Source organism: Pseudorasbora parva, chromosome 1 (assembly GCF_024679245.1).
Source record: "Pseudorasbora parva isolate DD20220531a chromosome 1, ASM2467924v1, whole genome shotgun sequence".
NCBI classification, from domain to species: Eukaryota; Metazoa; Chordata; class Actinopteri; order Cypriniformes; family Gobionidae; genus Pseudorasbora; species Pseudorasbora parva.
The window spans coordinates 15,137,549-15,164,726 of record NC_090172.1 but is presented as its reverse complement, the minus strand read 5'-3'; the positions used below and the strand labels follow the sequence as shown (position 1 = coordinate 15,164,726).

At 40.0% G+C, this 27,178-nt stretch overlaps 2 protein-coding genes across 2 annotated transcripts in view; one reads left to right on the top strand and one right to left on the bottom strand.

Moving 5' to 3' along the window:
* LOC137055543 (E3 ubiquitin-protein ligase TRIM39-like) overlaps window positions 1–3,592 on the top strand; it is a 440,141-nt gene extending 436,549 nt beyond the window's left edge. Inside the window, exons 7-8 of the mRNA XM_067429402.1 lie at window positions 2,288–2,314; window positions 2,544–3,592. Coding sequence (XP_067285503.1) covers window positions 2,288–2,314; window positions 2,544–3,100 — 584 coding nt within the window. The 3' untranslated portion in view covers window positions 3,101–3,592. The remainder of the gene's footprint in view (window positions 1–2,287; window positions 2,315–2,543) is intronic.
* Window positions 3,593–7,519: 3,927 nt separating this feature from the next.
* Window positions 7,520–27,178, bottom strand: part of LOC137070959 (uncharacterized) — a 49,113-nt gene continuing 29,454 nt past the window's right edge. The window contains exons 9-14 of the mRNA XM_067438963.1: window positions 23,949–24,598; window positions 22,750–22,845; window positions 16,788–17,021; window positions 14,381–14,528; window positions 8,301–8,327; window positions 7,520–8,184 (exon numbers count right to left, since the gene is read on the bottom strand). Coding sequence (XP_067295064.1) covers window positions 7,631–8,184; window positions 8,301–8,327; window positions 14,381–14,528; window positions 16,788–17,021; window positions 22,750–22,845; window positions 23,949–24,598 — 1,709 coding nt within the window. The 3' untranslated portion in view covers window positions 7,520–7,630. The remainder of the gene's footprint in view (window positions 8,185–8,300; window positions 8,328–14,380; window positions 14,529–16,787; window positions 17,022–22,749; window positions 22,846–23,948; window positions 24,599–27,178) is intronic.

Here is a 27,178-nt window from a genome sequence, read left to right as displayed (position 1 = left end):
TTTTATCACAAGGCCAGTCAAGACCACAACTGATGGGATGTCACTAAATTACTGGTGCATTGTCTGATTTAACATCATTAATGTGATTTAATGTAAAACGTACTGCTTAAAATACAATCAATAACTTCTTTGTAATGTGATTTCTTTTTTACTGTGCTGCCCGGTTCAAAAGCAATGTAGCATTGTCTCAAAAATGCAAAAAAAAAATTTTTTTATATAAATGACCAAAACATTCTGAGATGTATTTTTTTTGTTGTTGTTATTATTAATATAAGATAGAATATAATTAAGCGACATCACAAGAGCCAGAGAGTTTTGAATATATGCGTGGTTGCAAATGATACTGATTCATACAAACGTTCAATAAACAAAAAGTTAAAGGGGGGGGTGAAACACTCAGTTTCAGTCAATCTCATTTCAATCTTGAGTACCTATAGAGTAGTATTGCATCCTTCATATCTCCGAAAAGTCTTTAGTTTTATTATATTTATAAAAGAAATATAGGCTGTACCGAGTCTTTCCGGAAAAAAAACAAGCGCCTGGAGGTGTATCGTGTGGGCGGAGCTAAAGAATGATGAGCGCACACAAAGCGGTGACGTCCTCAAGCGTGGAGAAGAAAACGCTACCCTAAATAAACCATGGCTATCAATCAGATTCAACTAATACATGAATGATCCAGAATCAGATCAGGAGATGCAACAACAGCAGGACGTCCGTCTCTGTGGTATGTACTGTATTTAGTGTCCTGTCAACATTTGTGTGTGTTTACTCGCAGTTTATGAGGACATGATTTGGTTTATGGACTATTGTATGCGACTAAACATTTGCAGTAGCAAGCAAAACGGTTTTGCACGTCAGACTAGTGTAACATTATACATAGAACAGCAATGGAGTAACCGTTAGCGCATTTGAATGACAAAGCACGCTTTCTGAGAACTCTAGGTTTATGTTTGGGTGGTTTTCCAATAAACAAACTGACACCTATAGTGGTCAGCTAAACAAATGTATTTAAACACACACCATAGATCGCATGCTCCATTGATAAATGAACTAACTTTATACACGATCGTGTTGTTTACTGATGTTTACTTACGTGACGATAGCCAACAACAGACATTTGAAGCAGTTTTACTCACCGCCTGTTTCCAAAGCAGGACCGTGAAACTTTATCATTGAGACTGCTCAGTCAAAAACACACTTCTTTGGTAACTGTTGATTTCGTGAAGTCCTGACAGCAGTGACCATGGAGATCCACGTTTGCGACACGACGTGAAGCGTGATGTTGTGAAGCTTCCCATCCTTTCTGCATTCAAATCGGTTCAAATGCAGCGCTGCCTTCCCGGAATTCTGTGCTGAAGCGTTGACCCATAGGAATAAAGTGAAGTGCGCCGCATCAGAAGAGTTGCACGGACGAGTGGATCTGCACCTGAGAGCAGTGTTTATGGGCGTGCATTTCGCTCTAGTCACGCGCGCACGCACCCTTCCGGGAGAAGAGCCCATACTGCTCATACAAGGACCATACTCAAGCAGACCCATACTCGAAAAAAACTCTCCGAAACTTGTGAGAAACCGGAAGGAGTATTTTTAACACAGAAATACTCCATCAAACATCCAACATTAGTTTTTGAAACTTTGTCTATGTTTAGGATGGGAATCCAAGTCTAAGTGTAAAAAGCTCAATATGCATGAAACCGCATCCCCCCCCCCCCCCAATATTAAATGACAAATTTAAACTTTGTGTCTTTGCTAATTCAGCAACGTTTCATTATTAAATCATTAATATAATTTAATTTATAATTAATAATTTCATTATTAACAAATCGTTGAACAAATGATTCTGTTCATGTTAAAGAATGTTAATGTTTTAATGTTAATTTAATTTAATTATTTATGAAGGTTTAATTGTACCAGTTCAGATGCAACTTCTGTGCCATTAATATTATTGTCAGTGGTTTGAGTCATTCTAATTACATATATTAACTAAATATAAGTCATTTCTCGGATAGTAGATATGGATCTTTTACATAATTTTAAGGATTGCTGGTCTGGTCTTGGTCTTGTCTTGGTCTCGGCACACGCTGGTCTTGGTCTAGATTTAGGTGGCCTTGACTACAACACTAATATTTACCATGTATTATATAATGTTTTTTATAGTAGAATTGATTCATCAAATGAATATGGTGTATAAAAAAATCTGATACGCTCATGGTGTGTCTATCTCAGTACTTTGTAAATGTAAGGCTGTCTTCATGATTTGTTTTTGTGATCTTATCTGTTCTCATTACAGAAATTAGAAGAATTTGCAGCTTTTCAGGTATGTTTAAGAGAAATTGGTAACACGTTACAAAATTGTTTGTAAATGTTGAAATTAACATTATTAATAAATGCTTTGAAAATATTGTTCATTGTTAGTTCATGTTAACTAATGCAGTTAAGTAATATTAACAAATTAAACCTTATTGCAAAGTGTTGCCAAATAAATCCTGAACTAGGCTTATGAAGCTCTCAAACATCCAGTAACTGAAAAATGTGTCTTTGCTCAGTGGACGTAACTCTGGACACAAAAACGGCACATCCAAACTTAGAGGTGTCTAGAGATGGCAAAGTGGTGAAAGCTACTGGAGAAAAGCACAACATCGCAGACAGCCCACAACAGTTCGACCTGGTGGGAGGAGTCCTGGGAAAGCCTCGCGTCACGTCGGGAAGAGCTTTCTGGGTTGTGGAGGTGGGGAATAAGGTGAGCTGGGAACTTGGGGTGGTAAGAGAAAATGCAAACAGGAAAGGAAAAGTCTCCTACAAACCCAGCGATGGTTACTGGGCCATCGTGCTCTGCGGTCAAAACATGTATGGAGCTTTTGAAGACCCTCCAGTCATGCTTCATCTCAACACCAAACCCCAGAAGCTGGGAGTGTTTGTTGACTGTGAGGAGGCTCTGGTCTCCTTCTATGATATGGGGACTCTGTCACACATTTACACATTTACTAAGTGCAGCTTTCATGGCGTGGTCCGTCCATACTTTAATCCTCATCCCAACAAAGACGGGAACAACTCAAGTCCATTGGTCATTTGTGCTGTCAATCAAACTGACATCTCCGTGTAAGAGAAAGGGCAAATATGATTCCGAAACAAAGGAGGATCGGAAGGTTTATTTTTAAAATAATAATGTTACTTTTATTGACACTGTTATTGATATACCTTGAAGAATTTACAGAACGCAAAAAAAATGGGTTAGGGTTACATTTTTACATTGTACATCTTATGATATTTATATTGCATTTAGAAATGCTGTATTTTAATGAAACTTCTAAATGTATCTTTTACTTACTTGTACATAAAAAACTCTCTGCTTGGTTTCTCCCAATATAAATTTTTCTCCATTATGCTACCTGATGGAGTTTTGATTCCTTGCCACTGTCGCCTTTGGCTTGGCTTGCTCAGTTGGAGACAATACATTTTCAGCTAAATATCCAAATAAATTTAATTTAATAAATTAAAATAACTATATCAACTCAATTACTGATCTGCCCACATTGTCACAATTATGAAAATTGAAATGAGCTGATGACATCACCATTTTCTCCAGAGCGACTGTACAGCCGAATCAAATTCTGTTGCATTATTTTGCTGTTCTGCTGTCTGTCTGTCTGTCTGTCTGTCTATCTGTCTATACCTGTAACTTTAAATGGTAAATAAACTTGCTTTTTGTCTTATAAGTCATACTGTGTTTTTGAAAATGGAAAAAATGCAGAAAATTGTATCTAGTGTCATTGTCTATGGAAAGTCCTTTCATAATTATAATAAATAAAGTTTTGAAAATATACAGTTTCAGTATACTAAAAATCCAGCGTGTGTTTTGTGCTTTCCATCTATATTGCTATTGATATCTCCAATCATATATGGCAAATGAAGAGGCAAAATAGCTACCTTTTACTTTGCAGTTTTTTGATTGTCAATAAACTGCACATGATAGCTGAGTTATGGTCATAACGTTTGTTCTAAGTTGTACAGTTATCATCAGATAGGATTGCTTCTTAAACATTCATTGTTAAACATTTATTGTCATCAACAAGTTCATTGTTCCCATTACTCATTAATTACTTTCTTATTTTCTTGACATAATTTAAGATTATGATTTATTGTAGATACTAATAGAAGATTGTCTATCCATACACTCATGAACAACTCAAGATGTTCTCATCTTTTACACTGTCTATTGTTGCCAATGTTAAATCATACAAAACAGGCCAGGAGAACGAATTACACATTCAAATCCACAGGGAAGTGTTTGCTTTGATAGTGGAGAAGAGTGCTGAATATTTGCAAGAAAACTATTACGTTTATTTTTATCTTGAAAATTGTATTAGTCACTTTCTGAAATGCGTGCTTGACTTTAATATTTGAATGGGGTGAGATCTGCGTCAGGTTTGATAAGACTGCTGAGGAAAAATCCTGACAATGCCTCAAGATGAAAGCGTTTGAAATGTCAGCATTTGAGTGTCTCTAAAGACCCTAAGAAGCAAACTACTCTAAGAAATGATGAGTCAGCCAGTCCTTGGCACTCCAAACAGAGTTATTTTGGGTTATCTGGCAGCCACGGGAGTCGAATGAATGATTGATACTGTGTAGAAGTTGCATCAGGGTCAGGTAAGGTGAGACAATTTATCATGACAATATTATCACATTCACTTTGTCCCTATATGATTTTGATGCAATTAGAATAACATGATTTGCTGTTCCTTATTAAAGAAACATTAACCTTATCATCGTCAAACAACCCTAAACATAAGCTATAACTATAAGAATTATGTTTATTATAATCCTGGAAAACATGTCACAGTAATTTGAAATTAAGTTCCAAACATAGGTTCAGGAGGAGCCCAAATCGTTATAAGCATATAATAATAAAAAAGATCAACTTTCAACATTACAAAATAAACAAACAACACAATCTGCTGAAACAAAAGTGAATGAAAAATAAGCTCAGAAAAACCCAACAGTCCACAGCATATAAATAAATAAATGTTATATAAATAAAACCTCCACAGCATATTCTATTCATGCTGCATTGCATGCTGTGCCTTCACAGTACATATGCACTGTAGAAATACAGTATGATATTTTTGACAGTATTTTTTATGGGTTTCTAATACTGTAAACCCACAATAAAACCAAGCGTTGCTACAGTAAAACCTTGACTTAAAATCGTCAGTAAAGTTTTTATTTGCCTGTGTTGCAATGCTTTTTGGATATTTTCTGTTTTTGATTACATTCTTTATTTTATTTGATTACATTCTTTATTTTATTTTATTTTATTCTATTATTTATATATATATATATATATATATATATATATATATATATATATATATATAGGTCCTTCTAAAAAAATTTAGCATATTGTGATAAAGTTCATTATTTTCCGTAATGTAATGATAAAAATTTAACTTTCATATATTTTAGATACATTGCACTCCAACTGAAATATTTCAGGTCTTTTATTGTTTTAATACTGATGATTTTGGCATACAGCTCATGAAAACCCAAAATTCCTCTAAAAAAAAAATCAAAAATCATTTTGTTTTTTCAAAAATCTAAAAAAAAATTGCATATCATGAAAAGGTTCTCTAAACGAGCTATTAACCTAATCATCTGAATCAACTAATTAACTCTAAACACCTGCAAAAGATTCCTGAGGCTTTTAAAAACTCCCAGCCTGGTTCATTACTGAAAACCAGACAGTAATGAAGCAAATCTAAATGGGCATGATTAGGAGGCCATTGGGCAAATTTGGCCAGGATGCCAGGGTTACACCCCTCCTCTATTTTCCAAGGACATCCTGGGATTTTTAATTGCCAGAGAGAGACAGGACCCCTGTTTGACGTCTCATCCGAAGGACAAGTGTCTTGAAGTGGCAAGTAATCCGTTTCCTCACCTCTTTCATCCTCCTCTGCAACACTACATAACAACTGTAGTTTTTACAGGAAATGTCTGAGTGCAGTTAGATGCAAGAGAAGTCCTACTGTGAAATTCATGCAATTAAGTAGCGCAATAATTATCCTGGGATATACTGTCATTTTATGCAGAATTTTTAACAGTGTAATGACACAAGCACAGAGACATTTAGAACCTGTTGATGTGTTTGATATTTTTTAAACTTTGTGATTACTTTTTGATAATGCAACTGTTTTGCATATTCGTATGCAGGTCATAAATTCACAAAAACTATGCATGAACACTTGCTTTGGTGTTGCCACCCTATAAATCATTTTCTAGAATAAATATTTGTAGTGTATGAAAGCAGAAAAAAACAATATATCTTTGTATTAAATATTTATTGAGCAACAGATTTACTGTGAAAATAAATCTCTGGTTTATGTTGTTTAAAAATCATACAAATTTGCAGCATTGTTAATATACAGGGAATTCTGGGCCCCCTGAAAAAGAAAAAGAAAAAAAAAGAACATTGATGTAGGCACCCAATGCCCTCCACTCATATCATAAATGGTGGGCCTATAAGATATTTTTTACTTATTTTACTTTTTCTTATTTTATATGCAATGGCATTATGCGACTAATAACTTAAGTAACTTAAGTAATTAGTACTTTAAAAAAAGGCCTATATATAAATGTGTTTCCAGTCAGTCTGATCTATAACAGCTGAGATAAATATTCAGAAATTAAAAATGAATGCAGCGAAATGTAAAATAAACCATTTAAGTTTTTTACTTATAATGTGATATTTAATTAAATAAAGCTAATAAATGTATCCATCAATATCAAGGGTTGGAAAACTTCTTTAACTGGTCTAAATTGCATGTTTTTGTGGTTTTCGTTGAACTCTCAGGCATACAAATGTATATTGTACTATATTGATTCTAATACACTGGGCCCCCTATAATTGTCACCACCTTTCACCCTCAAAGCAACGGCCCCGTTAATATATAACTTACCATGTCACATCAACAAATGGAAAAGTCAGCCAGCTGTTATTATTGTGCCTCTCGCCCAAACACCATGGTGTGCTTTGTAGCCCAGATAACATACTTATGCATATTCTTCTCCACATATTACATTTAAAAATAACATAAAATATTAGATCAAATTAGCACATAATCAACTTTGCGCTCTTGCCATGATCTTGGGATCTGGCAAATTTCTATGTGCGTCTTGAAAAAAGATGTTATGGAAATCCAATAATAGGTTTTTGTGCCATCTAGTGGTTTAGGGGGAAAAAATAAAAGGGACCTTTAGCAACATTGTACCCTACTTTTTATATTGTACACCATTTTCCAATAACACACTAATAAAAATAATGGTGAAGCTTGGAGTTGTATTTTAATAGTTTGATGTGTGGAAATAATTCTTACACTTACACTGATATATATGTTTATTTTAACAGTTAATTATACACATATGTATAAGTACAAATGTGTAAACATGGATTAGATTTATTCATTTCTTTCTTATGCTTTGTTTTTTTTGTGTGTCATAATTGCTACTTTATGGCCATGCATTAAAAACAGATTACTTTTTGTAGAAATATCCATAATAAGATTATAAGATTGGGTCACACTTAGTGATAGAAACAGCAGTATTGGAGATCATGTCACCAGACCATCTCGTTCATGTTTCAGCACTGTTTCGTATGAGACGACTCCTGGACGGGACAGATCATCATAGTGTCAGAGGTCTTATCGCTGCAGTAGAGGTAGAAGAACGGGAAGAGTTTCTCTTTAAATGAGTCCATAAAGGTGTAGATGTGACTTTTGTTTTGTACATCATAGAATGACACCTGTCCTTCTTCATAGTCCACAAAGATGCCTACTTTCTTTAGCTTCGGCTCGATGGAGAGCAGGAGGGGTGGTGAAGAAGAAACACGATATTCTTGCCCTTTCTTCATGGCTAAAGCCCAATATCCATGAGCCGTACTCACCGAAATCCTCCCTTTCCTGTTAACAGTTGCCCGGGCGACACCCAGGTACCAGTCGTCCTTCTCGCCGACCTGAACCTCCCAGTAACGGCGTCCGGAGGACAATCCTTCACGGCCGAGTGCAATAACCACTGTATCGAAGCGCTCTGGCGTATCGGGCAGGTCCTGCCATGCTCCCAGATGACGCATCTGATGCCCGTCCTCAGATAGCTGCAGCCAAGGGTTAGCTGTGTCTGGGTCAAAGGTTACATCCACTTCATGGGGACATACAACAGAGACATGAGGAGAAAACTAAACAAATCAGTACAAGATATACACACTGAAGTGGTCTAGTGATATATCACAGTTGAAATAAACAAGTACACATTACCTGCATACTTCTGAACTCTCCTCAGCTCTGTTTAAGATGAAAAATAAAGTACATAATCAATAATCAGTTTTTTTTAGGCTGGATTGTACCTGAGAGGTTTTTATAATTATTTAACTTATCTTTTTTTCTGGCTTTTATTAGGAAGCCTTACATTGCACAATTACAATATTTGAAATAATGAAGTTGCTAGTTGATACATTTAAAATATACTTTAAATACAGCATTGAATAACAAGATGTTTGAGCATTAGTTTGTTAGTCAACACATAAAAAAGTGAACATCTTTAAAGCACAACAAAATAAACTATACAATACAAAAAATGCAATAATTTAAAACGTAATCTAAAGTAAAACTTTTAATTTGACATTATTATAATGTGCACTTTTTAAAAGTTTGCTATGAAAGGGTTTAAAATTTAATTAAAGCTGCACTATGCAACTTTTCCATCCGCTAGAGGGCGCCTATTCAAAACAAAGGTGTAGTTTGATGACAAAGTTTGAGAGCAGAATTTTGTGACATGTGGTCTTCACCTCACAGCCAGTGTAAAATAGGACTCAGGCAGAAAAAACGTTCATGGATGTGAATATTAAAGGTGCACTATGCAACTTTCCGTCCACTGGAGTGCGCCTATTCAAAAAAAAGGTGTAGTTTAATGACGCAAAGTTTGAGCGCAGCATCTTGGGACATGTGGTCTTTACCTCACAGCCGGTGGAAAACAGGACTAGGGCAGAAATCACGTTCATGCATGCGGTTATTAACGTTACTGTAGTGTGAAGCAGAGCAGGACCGAGTGTTGTGGAGCTGAGCACGGCCGCTGGAGCGATTGTTACACAAATACCCGCCTCGCGAACACCGGGACTTTTATTATGACGGGACGGGACACATTCACCGGATATCTGCACTGATCCGCTCTTCCGGTTATGATTATGAAGTAATGCAGCTCTGTTTATCATATTAGATACATTTAAGTGTGTTGAAAAGGATGTTATGACGTTACTCTGTGCATTCACTTGTTCACACTGCTAAGAGTAAAGCGCTTCTGCCAAATAACACGAAACCGAGGGTAGCGCAGATATGACGCAATTGACAGGCGACTTCCTCAGACGCTATGCTGAAACGTCCTAGTCTTTAGTTAAAATAGCAATTTTCTCACAATTTACAAATAGTTGGAAACATTTGGGATATTGTAGGTACTCAATTGAACAAAATATATTACACTGGCCTAGTGGTTTTTGGATATTTTACTGCAAAAATACTACATAGTTGTCACGTACACACAAAGGAAATGGTGCGAGGACTCAAGTGCAGAAAATGATTAAATATTTATTTATAACAAATAAAACATAAATGCAAAACAAAAACCCACGAGGGGGAAAACGTAACTAGAAAACACATAAACTGAAACTGAACACATACCACAAGGAAGTCACAGGGGAACGGAAGACGTAGACAGTACACAAGGATCCAACACAGACTGACAAACACAAGGAGCTTATAAAGGGAAGAAATCAAGAGGGAACAGGTGGGAGAAATCAACACTAATCAGATAACAAGGGAGAGGGATCAGACAATGACAGGAGCACATGCAAGACATGACAAAACCCACATGTGCAGACAAGACAGGACAGGCATGTGACATTACCCCCTCCTTAAGGAGCGGCTACCAGACGCTCCACTAGGGACGGGCGGGACAGACCAGGGCGGGACGGGAGGGACAGACCAGGGCGGGACGGGAGGGACAGACCAGGGCGGGACGGGAGGGACAGACCAGGGCGGGACGGGAGGGACGGGAGGGACAGACCAGGGCGGGACGGGAGGGACAGACCAGGGGGGCACGGGAGGGACAGACCAGGGGGGCACGGGAGGGACAGACCAGGGGGGCACGGGAGGGACAGACCAGGGCGGGACAGGGGAAACAAACAAGGAAGGAACAGACAAGGGAGGGGTCAACAAGGGAAACATGGGGAAAACAAAAAGTTCAGGAGGCCATGGTGGCACACAAAGTTCGAATGACCAGGGCGGCCCGCCGAGTTCAGGTGGCCGGGGCGGCCCGCAGAGTTCAGGCGGCCAGGGCGGCATGGGTAGAGCAGGGCGCCAGGGAGGCGCGGTGAGAGCAGGACTCCTGGGTGGTGCGGTCAGTGCAGGGAGCGCCAGGGAGGTGCGGTGAGAGCAGGACGCCTCAGCGGCGCGGTGAGAGCAGGACGCCTCAGAGTCGCACGGAGAGCAGGACGCCTCAGCGGCGCACGGAGAGCAGGACGCCTCAGCGGCACACGGAGAGCAGGACGCCTCAGCGGCGCACGGAGAGCAGGACGCCTCAGCGACGCACGGAGAGCAGGACGCCTCAGCGGCGCACGGAGAGCAGGACGCCTCAGCGGCGCACGGAGAGCAGGACGCCTCAGCGGCGCACGGAGAGCAGGACGCCTCAGCGGCGCACGGAGAGCAGGACGCCTCAGCGGCGCACGGAGAGCAGGACGCCTCAGCGGCGCACGGAGAGCAGGACGCCTCAGCGGCGCACGGAGAGCAGGACGCCTCAGCGGCGCACGGAGAGCAGGACGCCTCAGCGGCGCACGGAGAGCAGGACGCCTCAGGGGCGCACGGAGAGCAGGACGCCTCAGCGGCGCACGGAGAGCAGGACGCCTCAGCGGCGCACGGAGAGCAGGACGCCTCAGCGGCGCACGGAGAGCAGGACGCCTCAGCGGCGCACGGAGAGCAGGACGCCTCAGCGGCGCACGGAGAGCAGGACGCCTCAGCGGCGCACGGAGAGCAGGACTGCTCAGCGGCGCACGGAGAGCAGGACTGCTCAGCGGCGCACGGAGAGCAGGACTGCTCAGGGGCGCACGGAGAGCAGGACTGCTCAGGGGCGCAGGGAGAGCTGGGCGCCTCAGGGGCGCAGGGAGAGCAGGGCGCCTCAGGGGCGCAGGGAGAGCAGGGCGCCTCAGGGGCGCAGGGAGAGCAGGGCGCCTCAGCGGCGCAGGGAGAGCAGGGCGCCTCAGCGGCGCAGGCAGGGCGTTGGGGAAACTTCTCCAGTCCAGCAGTATCCACCGGCACTGGGACCACCGGAATACGATCTGCTGGCATTGGGACCACCGGAACATGATCTGCCGGAACTGGGACCACCGGAACACGATCCACCGGCACAGGGACCACCGGAACACGATCCACCGGAACTGAGACCACCGGCACACGATCCACCGGAACTGGGACCACCGGAACTGCCTCCGGGGCTTCGGATAAAGCCCTGTGCTCCTTCCACGCATGCAGGACTGCCACCACAAAGCATCCCATCACAGCCCTCCAGGCCGTTTCCGGACTCGGGACCACCGGAACGGAGTCCACCGGCACAGGGACCACCGGAACACGATCCACCGGCACAGGGACCACCGGAACACGATCCACCGGCACAGGGACCACCGGAACACGATCCACCGGCACAGGGACCACCGGAACACGATCCACCGGCACAGGGACCACCGGAACACGATCCACCGGCACAGGGACCACCGGAACACGATCCACCGGCACAGGGACCACCGGAGCACGATCCACCGGCACAGGGACCACCGGAGCACGATCCACCGGAGCACGATCCACCGGCACAGGGACCACCGGAACATGATCCACCGGCACAGGGACCACCGGCGCACGATCCACCGGAACTGGGACCACCGGAGTGGTGGATGACACCCTGTGCTTTTCCCAAGCATGCAGGACTGCCACCACAAACCCTCCCATTACGGCCCTCCAGGCCATGTCTGGACTCGGGATTCCCGGACTCGGGACCCCCGGAACTGGCACCGAGGGAGAACTTCTCTGCTGAGTCCTCATAGTAGGGTTGGATCCTTCTGTCACGTACACACAAAGGAAATGGTGCGAGGACTCAAGTGCAGAAAATGATTAAATATTTATTTATAACAAATAAAACATAAATGCAAAACAAAAACCCACGAGGGGGAAAACGTAACTAGAAAACACATAAACTGAAACTGAACACATACCACAAGGAAGTCACAGGGGAACGGAAGACGTAGACAGTACACAAGGATCCAACACAGACTGACAAACACAAGGAGCTTATAAAGGGAAGAAATCAAGAGGGAACAGGTGGGAGAAATCAACACTAATCAGATAACAAGGGAGAGGGATCAGACAATGACAGGAGCACATGCAAGACATGACAAAACCCACATGTGCAGACAAGACAGGACAGGCATGTGACAATAGTGCACCTTTAACGTTACTGTAGTATGAAGCAGAGTGGGACAGAGTGTTGTGGAGCTGAAAAGGGCAGCTGGAGGCGATTGGTAATAAGATGGACAACACACGGCTCGCGAGCAGCGGGACTTTTATTATGACGGGATGGGACAGTCGTCAGGCGCCAGTGCTATTTCCGCTTTTTTCCATACGCAGATATGACACAATTGACAGGTGACTCCCTCAGATGTCCCGACTTGGTTAAAATAGGAATTTTCTCACAATTTACAAATAGTTGGAAACATTTGGGATATTGTAAGTACTCAACTGAACAAAATATATAACACTGGCCTAGTGTTTTTTTGGATATTTTACTGCAAAAATACTACATAGTGCACCTTTAAGACAGGAGTAGGCCTTAAGCTAGAATAGTTAATCATGAGTTTTTTTCCACACTCCATACCAGTCGGTGGCGGTAATACACCATTTCGTTGTATGTATGCATCCTCCAGTGTTGCCAAGTCCGCGGTTTTCCCGCGGAATTGGGCTACTTTTAACCACTTGCCGCGGGTTGATTTTTTATTCCGCGGGTTAAAGGTTTAACATATTGCATCAGTAATATTTAGCTGAAATGGTTGTGTTGAAAGAAATATTTTACTTTAGACAATTCATATTCCACCAATGATAACAAGGATTCTAGGATGATGACATAAGCAATATCATATCAGCATAACTGTGCTGATAAGCGCACACTTTGTGAGGTACAGTGGCACTGCTGGGCTTGTTCGCTAATGTGTGTGTGTGTGTGTGTGTGTGTGCTGCGGCTGCACCGGCTGTTTTCGTTTCCATGTTAACCGAATGCGTGCTCTCCAGGGTTGTTGGTGGTAAATAATAATTCAAAAAATAAATGTCATACACAGAAGAATTTTCTGTAAATTAACATTTAATGAGGAATATTGCAATGTTTATTTTACATTATTTTTAATTTGAAATGAATTTCACAAGTTTGTGGTTCACTTCCACTGGAGTTGTAATTCTGCATTTTCCCGCCTGCATCCATTACGTTTTTAAGCTCATCAGCTCATCATTACGTTCATCAGCTGTCAATCTTAAGGTAAGATGATTTTATTTATGAAAATAGACTGTTTATAATTACTTATACAGTTACTTACTTATACTTATACAATTATATTTTAGTATAAATGGTGTGTAGTGCATAACACTACCATAAAATGTGTATTGGAGTGTTATATTTAGATTTTTTTGGTATTGGGCTAGTTTTGGGCTAGTTGGATTGGCCATTGGGCTACTTTTGGGCTATTTTTGATTGGCCATTGGGCTGGTTTTGTTGCGAAAACCTGGCAACCCTGGCATCCTCATGCATGGAAAAGAAAACGTTACCCTAATAAACCATGGCTATCAATCAGATTCAACTAATACATATATGATCCAGAATCAGATCCGGAGGCTGAAATAAATCGAACAGGAGAAGCAGCAACAGCAGGACGTCCGTCTCTTTGGTATGGACTGTATTTAGTGGCCTGTCAACATTTGTGTGTGTTTACTCGTGGTTTATGAGGACATGGTTTGGTTTATGGACTATTGTATGCGATTAAACCTTAGCAGTAGCAAGCAAAACAGTTTGCACATCAGGCTAGTCTATAAATAGTAAAACAATGGAGTAGTGCATTTGAATGAAGAAACACGCTTTGTGAAACACGCCAACCGCCCCCCCAAAAAAGGTGCACTATGCACTATGCCTTTGTTTAGAACAGGCTCCCTCCAGTGGACGGAAAATTGTATAGTGCACCTTTAAGGTAAATATTAAGTTTACAGGCAGAAAAAGAGTGATGTACATTAGTAATACACAGTAACAGTAAAGTTCTTACCCATTTCTACAAGTTTTTCTACTTCTTCTGTAAGTGTCTCTTCTAGTTTGAGCACTGCTCTTCTGGTGGTGCCCACACACTGATCCGCATGCACACAGGTCTCAGACCAGTCTTTAGTGTGTGGATGAGCCATTAATGATGTAAAGTTCTGGAGGAGGAGAAGAGTGGACATTAAAGAAGCTGTGTGACATACTACAGACATTAGCAGCAAACTCAGTAACACTACTATAAGGTTTCATTAATAATTTCAATATTTTCTAATACATTATCAAAATGAAATGTATTTGTTAACATTAGTTAATACACTGTGAACTCACATGAGCAATCAATGAAAAGCTTGTTTTTATTCACTTACATTAACAGAGATTAATAAATACTGTAACAAATGTTTGTAACAATGTTGCTAATTGTCAGTTCATGTAAGTTAAAGGGATAGTTCACCCAAAAATGTAAATGTGATATTTATCTGCTTACCCCCAGGGCATCCAAGATGTAGGTGTGTTTGTTTCTTCAGAACACAAATGAAGATTTTTAACTCCAATCGTTGAAGTCTGCCAGTCATATAATGCATGTCAATGGGGTGTAATTCTATGAGAGTAAAAAAAAAAACATGCACAAACAACTTCATATTAAGGGTGCGTTCACACTTGTAGTTCGGTTCGTTTGGTTCGTTTGGTCCGGACCAAAAAACAAAAACAAACATAATAGTCCTGGTCCGCTTAGCGTTCACACGGGCATTTTTAACAGCGAACCTAAAGTTACCGAACCAAAGGCACAGGGAGACGCTCACAACCTGATTGGTCGGCTTATATGACGTAGGAGCTCGTTTACCGAATATTCAAAACAATGCTGTGTGCGGATTACACGCGCGGGCATTTTATGCGTGTACATATGGCATTATTTTTTACCAGAGAACTCATGAAGAGCTCATGAAATGTTCACAACATTCAAAACAACGCTGTGTGCTGGATTAAACGCGATCATTTTATGCGTGTAACACATTTGGCATTATTTCTTACCAGAGAACTCATGAAGAGCTCATGAAATGTTCAAAACAACGCTGTGTGCTGGATTAAACGCGATCATTTTATGCGTGTACATGTGGCATTATTTTTACCCGCTGAAAACTCATGAAGAGCTCATAAAATGTTCAAAACATTCAAAACAGCAGCAGGATTTCCTCCGTTGTGCAGAACAGAGACGGCCGCTGTCGTCTGCACCTGCTAATAATGGGAAACACAGGAACTTTGATGAGAAGAGCCAGGTATGCTTTTTGTGTGTTTTTTCTAGCATTTTCTAAACATGCTCGTCAGACCAAATATTGATGAGGCTCTTCCTCGTTGCTCCACGTTTGCCCTCTAACGTTAAAGTTACTCATTTTGGATACACCGATCTTTCCGCGTCGTCAAATCAGCTGCATTATGCGTCGCATCTTGTGACATTACGTCCGGTTTTTGGTCCGTTTACATGTCTTTGGTCGGTGTTGTGTTCATATATCAATCGAACCGCACCAGAGTTCGTTTGGAAGCGGACCGAGACCCATCTTTTTAGCGGTCTCAGTCCGCTTGTTTGGTGCGCACCAGGGTTCGGATGGCAGCGTTCACATATGTTCAAATGAACCGTACTAACCGAGCAACCGCACCAGGGTTCGTTTTAATCGAACCAAACATGACAAGTGTGAACGCACCCTAAATGATGATATATGATCAGATAGATGACAAATGATATAAATACTGTTCGGCTTCTCATACAAACTGATCGTTTCGTGTCTTAGGACATCAATGTGTCGTCACAAGACGCAGGGTTTAATTTGAAGTTGTTTGTGCATGTTTTTTTTTTTTACTCCCATATAATTACACCCCATTGACATGCATTATATGGCTGGCACACTGGGGTTAAATTCCATTGCCCCAACTACTGAAGAAACAAACACAGCTACATCTTGGATGCCCTGTGGGTAGGCAGATAAACATAACTTTTTCATTTTTGCGTGAACAATCAAATTCCATTTAAAAGAAAGTCTGTTCACTCTGCGGTCATATTAGCAATGTTTCTATAGCATCCAGAAATTAACAGCAGCTGCAGTAACGCAATGACTTAACCAATCAGCGATTTGTTCTTTTATTAAGAAGGTGAGACTTATGCCATATTGCTTGTTGCATTTTCTACCATTCATAAGTAATATGAGTCTGCCATATATATCTAAAGTTATTTTTAGCACTGTACATTTATGCAAGTTACTTATGAGTTTAAAATAGTCATGGGTCTCTAGATTTCTTTAATCATTCTTAAATTTGTTTCAGATAATCCAAATGAACAAAATTGACAGGGAATAATTTTACCTGATAAGTAAAAAATAAATTACAGAAGAGAAAGAAACAACAACTGTAGGTTAAAAATGTTCCACCTGTAGGAAGTGAATGTGGTCTTCAGTGTGTGAGAGATACTGTAACTCAGTGTTTCTCAGTTTCAGAACATCTATTTCCTGCCCCAGTTCTTGTATTTGTTCATTGGCCCAGCTCTCAGTCTTGCTCTGTTTCTCCTCGATGTCTAGCACCAGCTCAGCCTGGGCCTTCTGGACCGCTCGGATAAGGTCCGAGAACACCTGCATGCTGTCCTCAATTTCTCTCTTAGCGCTGCTCTGTGTTTGGGAGGAGATACACAGTAATCAATTCATACAAAAATAAAAATGTGTATATGAAATGTTTAGCATTTATATGATGGATAATTTAAAATCTTACATACACACCGATCAGGCATAGCATTATGATCACCTTCCTAATTTTGTGTTTGTCCCCCTTTTGTTGCCAAAATGGATTACACTAGACCCCTGAAGGTGTGCTGTGGTATGTGGCACAAATATGTTAGCAGCAGATCCTTTAAATCCTATAAGTTGCCAGGTGAGGTCATGTATTAGACTTGTTTGTTCAGCACATCCCACAGATGCTCGATTGGATTGAGATTTGGCCTATTTGGAGGGCAAGTCAACACCTCAAATTTTGTGGCAGGGCACATTATCCTGCTGAACGAGACCACAGCCACCAGGGCATACCATTTCCATGAAAGGGTGTACACGCTCTGCAGCAATGCTCAGATAGGTGGTACGTGTCAAAGTAACATCCACATAGATGGCAGAACCCAAGGTTTCCCAGCAGAACATTGCCCAAAGTCCACTGCCGGCTTGCGTTCTTCTCATAGTGCATCCTGGTGCCATGTGTCCCCCAGGTAAGCATTGTAGACGCACCTGGCCATCCACATGATGTAAAAGAAAATGTGGACTTGGCCACCTTCTTTCAATGCTCTGTGGTCTAGTTCTCATGCTCACATGCCCACTGTTTGCACTTACGCCGGTGGACAGGAGTTAGCATGGGCACCCTGACTGCAGCCCCTATGCAACAAACTGCAATGCACTGTGTATTCTGTCACCTTTCTCTCAGAAACAGTTACTCGCCTGTTTGATCGGACCACACAGGCCACCCATGGCTCCTCATGTGAATCAGTGAGCCTTGGCCACCCATGACCCTGTCCTGTCACCGGTTCACCACTGTTCCTTCCTTGGACCACTTCTGATAGTTACTGACCGCTGTAGACCAGAAACACCCCACAAGAGCTGCAGCCCTTGTCAAACTCGCTCAAATCCATACGCTTGCCCAATTGTCCTGCTTTTAACACAACAAATATGATGACAAACTGTTCTCTTGCTGCTTAATATATCCCACCCACTAACAGGTGACTAACAGGTCCCAGGTGGGTGTTCCAAATGTCTTGCTTTGCTAAGAAACACAATGGTATGCTTATAATAATTATTTGTAACTTGAGCTATTGGGTTGGATTTTGTGGGAAATGGTGAGTTTTTACGTCATTTTTCTTTGTGCGGTCCCATTATACCGTAAATAAAAAATATATGTGTGTGTGTGTGTATATATATATATATATATATATATATATATATATATATATATATATATATATATATATATATATATATATATATATGTGTGTGTGTGAATATTGAAATACAATAGAATATTAAAATAACTTCCATGTTGTGAAATAAGTTGGATTGGTAGGCCTAAATAACTAGAATAATTAAAATAGCCTAGTATGACGACAAAATAACAGTTTGCAATATCAAGAAGCGTAATGAACTGTTGAACAAATGAACACCAGAAGCCTCGCACATTCAAAAGTTATTCAAATTAAAGTGTTAACAAGGGCAAAATAATGGATCGTTCACAAAGGTATTCATTTGAGGAATCAATCGATGTAAAAATAAAGAAATCTTTCATGTAAAAAGGAAAGTGGTAAGTGACCCGTATCAACATCAGACTGCTACAACTCGGAGACTTCAAAGGGTTGAAAAACAACAGATTGCATTTTTCTCACTTCACAGTGAAGATAGCCTACAGCTATCGCTATGTTTAGTGTCCTCATTCCCTATACTTTTGTAATGTTAATGAAAAAGTAAAGCAATTGTGGAAGACACGTGACTTACATACAGCTATACCTTAAACCATCCTATTTATTTGCCCCGAATAGTTAAGCCAAAGCTTGTTTGCGTAATTACCAAAACAATGTGTAATTACTTTGTGGGTGCTAAAAATGTAGAGTGCCTAGAGAATCTTTTGTCACCCTAAAAATAAAATAAATTAGCTGGATTTTTTTTAGCTCCATGTACACATTAGAACATTCTGGACATTCTGAAGGATTATTAAAAGAAATGAATTAGTTAAATACTTGGTTTGGTAAAGTGAACAGTATATCATTATAAACTTGCTCAGGTGCACCTTTCAGATCAAACACATCTGTTTCTTGAAGATTACACTGGTACTGCAACAAGTTTGCCATGCTTGGGAAAGTGTTTTCAAAAGGCCTCCAGGATAAAGTTGTAAAAAGGCACAAGATATGGGAAGACTACAACATTTTTTCGAAGGCTTTAGCTATCCCTTTGAGTAGCTACTGTTCAGAGCATCATTAAGAGCCCAAGCCACTAGATTTTTTAATTCTTCTTCTAGTGTTGACTGGTGGCCAGCTAATTTAAATTCTAAATTCTATTGATTTGTTTTAAATTGTTTGTATATGCCAACTGTGAAATTTTAAATGTCTGTGTGAGTATGCTGCATATGTACTTTCCCTATGGGATAAATAAAACCAACCAACTAACTAACTAACTAAAAAAGAAGTTGAAAACGTATGGCACAACCAACCCATTGCCTAAATCACGTCATCTATCCAAACTGAATGACTGAGCCAGGAGGACATTGATCAAAGAAACCACTAAGAGGTCAATGGCAACTTTGAAGGACTTACTAGGCTTTGTGGTCAGTCTGTGGATGCGACAATCATCTCACAAGCTTTACACAAAGCTGGCCTCTATGGCAGGGTGGCAGCATTATGTTGTGGGGATGTTTCTCTTCAGCAGGGACTGGGCAATTGGGCAGAATTGTACCTTTAGTGGTACAACAGCTTGGGGCAATACCCTTAAAAGGACATATTTGTACCTTTTTTTTTCTACCAAAAAGGTTCATATTAGGTGCATCTTAAAGGAACTGTATGTAAGAAATGTATTTCAATTAATCATACAATGGTCCTATTATATGTCACTAGACATTGGAGTGGAGTGGAACTCTGTATAAACCCAATTGGGCTTCGTCCCACCCCTTGTACTTTATCGTTGTGATATATGTGCAGAAATAAAAAAATAAAAAATAAAATAAACATTAAGAAATTATGTTAATTTCAAATACTTATATCACTGACAACAGTTCGGCTAGGACATTGTCATTTCAAAATTGCAGCCCTCAACTGATGTTGATGTTGACATGTTGTGTTTTGGCCTGAAGTACCACCCTCCAATATCGACCAATCACAAAGTCAGTTGTGGTTCTGCATCCGGGTTGCCAGCTCTGCTCTAGTTACCACAGCTACAGCTACAAACATTCCTGCTGATCCTGCAGCCTATCTGGCAACCTCGAGTCAGGGGGGAGGGGGAGAGGGGTGCAGTACCTGGTACCTGCAGTACCAGTTTTGGCCACAATCTTACATACACTTCCTTTAAGGTACTGGTGCATTTAGCTGATTATTGATTTTTGATTACTGATTATTTTGCTTTCATTCACTTTGTGGTCACAGTTTCATTTGCGGATCCGTTATGTCGGATACGACTGACCACATGCATTAACACGGATATGTTATATGTCTAAAGTAGCCTATATAGAAAGAATAAGCTTGATATAGATCTTGTAAACTTATACATTTCTCTAAACAACATAAAATATAATCGGCATGCACAGTAAACTACAGTAAAATGTACAAAAAAAAGGTTTTATCAGGTTTTAATAGAATGTTATTTAATAACAGACATAATACGCATATTTTCAGTATGTGCCTCAACCCAGAACTAAAGTATGATTCAGTTTGATTAATGAACTTGCTCAAAAGAATGATTAATTCAAGAACCAACCATCACTAATACTTCTATCGTCTGTGCAGATCAGAATCTCGCCGGAAGAAGTACAAGCTATCCTACTTTTTGCATACTCTTTTATGTACTGTGAATTTGCACATACTACTCTTGTCACATACTGTTTTTCACTTACTAGAGAAATAGCATCAACCGCTAGAGGCTGCAACATGTACCTTTAAGTCACACCAGCCCAAGGATTAATGTGGATAGACAAAGAAAGAAGAAGGATAGAAGAAGAGATGCTGCCCATTAGTGTTGTAGTCAAGACCACCTAAACCGAGACCAAGACAAGACCAAGACTTTGAAGGGCCGAGACCAAGACAAGACCAAGACCAAGACAGGCCGAGACCGAGTCAAGACCGAGACCAATGCATGTCCCCACACTTATGATAAAATGTGGAATATGCATATGATTGGCACTTCTCTCGTATGTGTGGGTGTGTAAGTGTACCATGAGAGAAGTTTTGATCAAATTATCAAAAGGCATTGCAGCTTTGTGGGAATTAATCTTTTTCTTCTATAAGCAAATAACACTTAACTTTTCGTCAATGGAAGGCACTGAAGACGACGTGTCCATATTGTTTACAGTCTATGGTGGACACAAACACCAAACTGACACTAACAGAGTTTTGTGTTTTGTTTTGTGGAAAGTGCTCAATCCCATTTTAAAACTCAAAGTTCCCTAAGAATGCTAATCTGGATGAGGTATTAATCTCAGACACAGTCCATTATGTCTTAAATGAATGTGAATAACAGGAGGTGGAATATGTATCATACAGATATGCATTAGTATGCTGCTTAAGCAAATTATTTTATATATGTACATATTTTTCATTTACAAATTGAAAATGTTATTGTGCAGCTTTATTGGGCAATAACAAGGAAAAGAAACCCTGTACTTGCATTATTATGTATGATCTCTTATCTTGATGTTTCTTTTGTTCCAACAGGTTGAATTGTTTTGGTATATAATCATATCAATATTAGAAATAGCATTAACAGTTAACAAATAGCCACATTTTCTGCCATATACAATTTAATAAAATGATCAGCTAGCTAACAAACAACTTTGTTCTGTTTTCACCTCACTCCAGTCTAAACTAAATGATTTTAGACTATTTATTTTACTACACATTCAACATACATAAGCTGAAATACTGTGGATAGTTAAAACTAATAAATCTTACTCTCCTCTCTTGATAAATTGGGTAAGCACAATTGCGTTCTCATTTCTGAGGTGTTCTGAGTAAATGATTAAACTGATTCGTTCAGTTCATTGTTGAACAGATCAGCTCTTATTACCGTCGTTAAAATGATTCGGTTCAAATGAGTCATTTGGTCGTGAATCGGACATTAGCAGACCCGTTGTGTGTGAATCACGGCTGTCAGAACATCGCGGAAGGTTTGTCACACAGAAAATACTTCATAACTGGATAGAAATTGTTTCCTGTTTATTTAATGTATGATTTATGTCAGCTGTTTAGCTGGTCAAACGTTTTTTGAGCGCAATTCACACCGAGCGGTAACGTTACTTCAAAACAGTTGTCCGAACGCGCACGTTCAACGTGGATTCAGTTTTCTGAACTTTTGATTTAGCTTAATATGTGAAGTGTCAGAGAGAGCTTATGTGCTTATTTTGAAGACAGAGAGAGTGCGCGCAGGGTGGAGTTCTCTGCTCTTTATATGCCTTCAGCTGTGGTCTTGACCGGTCTTGAGACAAAATCCCGAGTCATCTTCGCCCGAGACCGAGACGAGACCGAGTAAAAATGCGGTCGATACCGAGACGAGACCAAGACCTTTAAAAAGTGGTCTCGAGACCGGTCTCGAGACCGAGACCGATCTCGAGTACTACAACACTACTGCCCATATTAACTCATCAAAACACAAACACACAAACACTTACTTTGTTCAACTCAATGGCGTGTTTAATATCATCAACTTTCTTCAGTCGCTCCTGAATCATCTGCTGAACTTCAGCTTCTGTTTTCCTTAACAAAGCCTGTCAATCACAATATGTGTTAAACTTTAAAAATCTGCTCTGGCATGCTGTAGACGCACATGTAACCCATGACATAACCCACATAGCAGATCTATATGTGTGAAGCTGGGAAAGGTGGTTTGAGTTTGGAACTGCCAGAGTTTCATGACAGAACTTATTCAGTCAGTAACCATAGACAGTAAAAGAAATGGACACAGCGTTCCCACAGAATTCAACGGCGAGAACTGAAGTCAATTAGAAGCACTCACTTCCTGATGGCTGAGCGTACTAGCCTCAGACTTAGCTTGATGACGTAGATGTGACGTGAGCAACCTGTCTGACAGCTGTAGGTCTTCTAGTAGTTGTGGAAAGTGAAATCTGAATCACGTTGTTTAAATGTTTTGTCCCGTTACTTTTGTCTCACTATCGGCTTCTCCCCATTCTTCTCCCTTGACTTTATTAGACTTTATGTCTCCACCTCCCCCCGACTGTCTGATAGACAGTAAAAGGTTGCCTGCGAGCCTCTCCTCCTGTCTATACGGTAATTTCTCAACTGTCCGACAGAGTCGGGTTGATTATGATGCAATCGTTAGCCTATTTTTACAAAAACAGCTTCTACGGGGAGCTATCTTCTAGTGTAAGATACAAGGTAATGAAGCATTTTATACATTGTCGTGTTTCTTTAGAAATAAACAATGGACGAATGGAGTCTTTAAACGCCTCAGATGTAAAGTTATTCACTGTCAAAGTGACTCAAAAATGAATGGGAGTAAATGGGATGCTAACAGCAGGTGATGGCTTGGTTAGCAATGGCCGCCCCTATGGGTGGAACGCTTTCAGAGTGCTAGATTACCCCCTTGTCAGTAAAAAGTAATGACTAAAGCAATGTTTACTTTTTTTTTTTTTATCCTATTAATTTTCTTATGTTGAGAAATATATGGGTAGTCTATATGTAGAGGTGTGCCAGCACTGCAAGTCGTAGCATGTATGAGCATGATGTGTGTTGCAGTGTTTGTTGTGATTATCAGTGACATACAGTAGTATTTAAAGTGAATCCAAGCTTTTCACTGCCATTCATAATTGGCAACCATTAATAGTGCTGTCATGACAAGTGGCACTTTTACCTTTTTCTCAGTCCACTCTCGTTCGACAGGAACAGTGTAATGTGCTCTGTGGTCCATCTCGGTGCACAGAACACACACTATGGTCTGATCCTTCTTACAGAACAGCTCCAGTAACCTCTCGTGCTTCTTACACATACGGTCCTCCAGGTTCTGTACGGGTTCGATCAGCTTGTGTTTGGTGAAACGGGCAATGTGCGTCTTCAGATGCTCCTCACAGTAAGACGTCAAACAAACCAAGCAGGACTTCACCGCTCGTTGCTGAGGCCCAGTGCACACGTCGCAGGACACCTCATGGGTCCACGGTCCATTAGGAGGAATCAGTTCAGGCATTTCTGCTGGGAGTTCCTCAGGACTCAGTCCTGGGTTTAGCTGCATTGTCTTCTGAAAGTTTGCGATGGGGTTGGTTTTCATTTCCTTAAACTTCTCAGCGATTTCCCTCAGCACCGTGTTGATGCTGATGTCAGGCTGCTTGAAGAAAGTCTTTTTGCACATAGGACACATAAAGAGGGCACTGGACTTCCAGTAGCTGCCGATGCAGGCCATGCAGAAGTTGTGTCCACAAGGGATAGAGACAGGGTTGGTAAACACATCCAGACAGATGGAACAGTGCACCTGCTCCTCCGCTAACATGCTGGTGGGAGATGCCATTCCTATAGAGAGAGAGGGAGAATCATGTGTTCTCCAAACAGTCTTCTCATGTGAGACAACCTCTCTCTAATCTTTTCAATATTGTTTTTTTTTTATTTTGACAGATACATACTATTTTTTCCTCAGTATTGTTGTACATTAACAGGATGCAATAATAATATAGAGTGTAAATGATTATATTTATAAATATAACAATTATGAAATGGATGCCGCTTCAAAGGGACAATAAAAGCCCTCCCACCCCAAACCCCACCAAATAAATGCGTGTATTATTATTAAACATTTCGTTAGGCACTTTATTTCCACATTTAGAACATTTTCTTAATTTTTATTGAAATTAAATGCCTTTCCGATTATTTGTGATGAGAAAAGAGAGAAGACCAAGCTCTTTAAAAGGTGGATCCGGAGGTCAATCGCGTCAAAATAATGATCCATTAGCTAATCCAAGCTTTATAATACTTAATTGCTCTTACTATTTTTTTTCTCCCTTTGTAGCACTTTGAGATTTTCTTTAAAATGTAAAGTGCTTTAAAAATAAAATGTATTATTATGTATTATTATAATAGCAATAATTGTTGCTCTGTTTTTGAAGTCCATAAAAATGCATCTGTCCGTCAAATAACGTGCTCAGCGCTGCTCCGGGAGGTTAATAAATGCCTTTGAAAGTGAATTGATGCGTTTATGTAATAGAAATATCCATATTTGAAGCTTTATAAAGTAAAATTTCAGCCAGTTGATTTCCGTATTCAGTTTATGGAAAAAGTGTTTAAAGTGCCTCTGCAGTTCAAAGGCTTACACAACCAGTTACGCTGGTCAGAGGTCACATACACATCTTGTACTCCGAGAAGGCACTTTCCACGGAAGGCGATCAGCTGGAACTTTAATAAAAACATTTTTTTAAATATGGATACTTTTCTTACACAACAATTATAGCTATTATAAAGCTTGGATTAGCCAGGACTTTTTTGATATAACTCAGCTTTTATTCGTCTGAAAGAAGAATGTCATATACACCTGACTTGGGGGTGAGTAAATTATGCTAATTTAAATTTTTGGGTGAACTATCCCTTTAATCCTTCCCTCTGGTAATATTGATCTGAAACTAACATTATATATATATATATATATATATATATATATATATATATATATATATATATATATATATATATATATATATATATTATGACAGAAGTCCTGAGGATTTGGACCACTCCTCTGAACACTCAATTATATATACACACACACACACACACACACACACACACACACACACGCACGCACGCACACACGCACACCAGGTACACACACACACACACACACACACACACACACACACACACACACACACGCACGCACGCACGCACGCACGCACACCAGGTACACACACACACACACACACACACACACACACACACACACACACACACACGACATGACTGGATTAAAGGAGTTTAAATGGTTGTATAAAATATATTTTTGATAAAATAATATTTTTTTCTCCCACAAGAAACATCTAAATTGACCCAATGAGAGATATTTTGAGCAGATTTAATCTGGTTAGCATGTATTGTACAGTTATTTTCAAAGTAAGTTGAAATACTGATAAAAAATTAATATATTTTATATATATATATATATATATATATATATATATATATATATATATATATACAGCGAAGATATGTCCGACAGCGATGATATAGCAGCTATAGATTATTAAAGTCAACATGAAATAGCAATCATAGCCCATGAGCAAAACATTATATACCAGAATGGAGCAGGACCTAAATGCAAATTTCATGTTCTAGATATAGCCTTAACATATTCAATGGAAAACAATTATTTTCATAACTTTCTCATTATTTGCTAAGATTTTATGGTTGGATTACATATATATTACAAATAAATCAGATGAAATTGAAAGTTGTTTCAGAGCACTATAAGATTACCATGAAATCGCATGGATGATGTATAAGACCAAAAGCGTATAATAATAAAGTCACGATAATAATCAATTTTGGGCTCATCTTGACTTTAAGCTGTTAAAATGTCATAAAATTAGAACAAAATTAGCACAAACAGACAAATTACCAGTCCTTTTTTTAAACCGAATTGCTGGACTCTATTGACAGCTATGCCTTGTGCTAAATATACAGAGTCATTTGGATTTGATTAGCAATCCGTCTGTTGGCTTGTGCTCTTAGCAACATGCAGTGGTCTTTGACACATAAAGTCTTCAGGAATTTGTAAAGCCTGGCTATTCATAGAAGATTATCATCACCCCAAAAATACTAGGCTATCCAGACTCTTGGTCCTGGCCCTACCTCATAAACAACACCTGCATGCAATTTTTGGATCAATGTCAACATTTTGTTTAGGTTTTAATGGCTATTTAACACATCTTTGCAGAGATAGAAATTATTATTCATTGTTATTTTGTAGCACCAGAAGAGTTTCAAGATGATTTTAGCAGGCTTTCATTAGAAAGTGTCCTATACATCTTGGCTATGTTTTTGTTAAAATGACATGCATAACATGCTGTATCTTCAATCATCTTCATTCATCCAACACTTTAGACC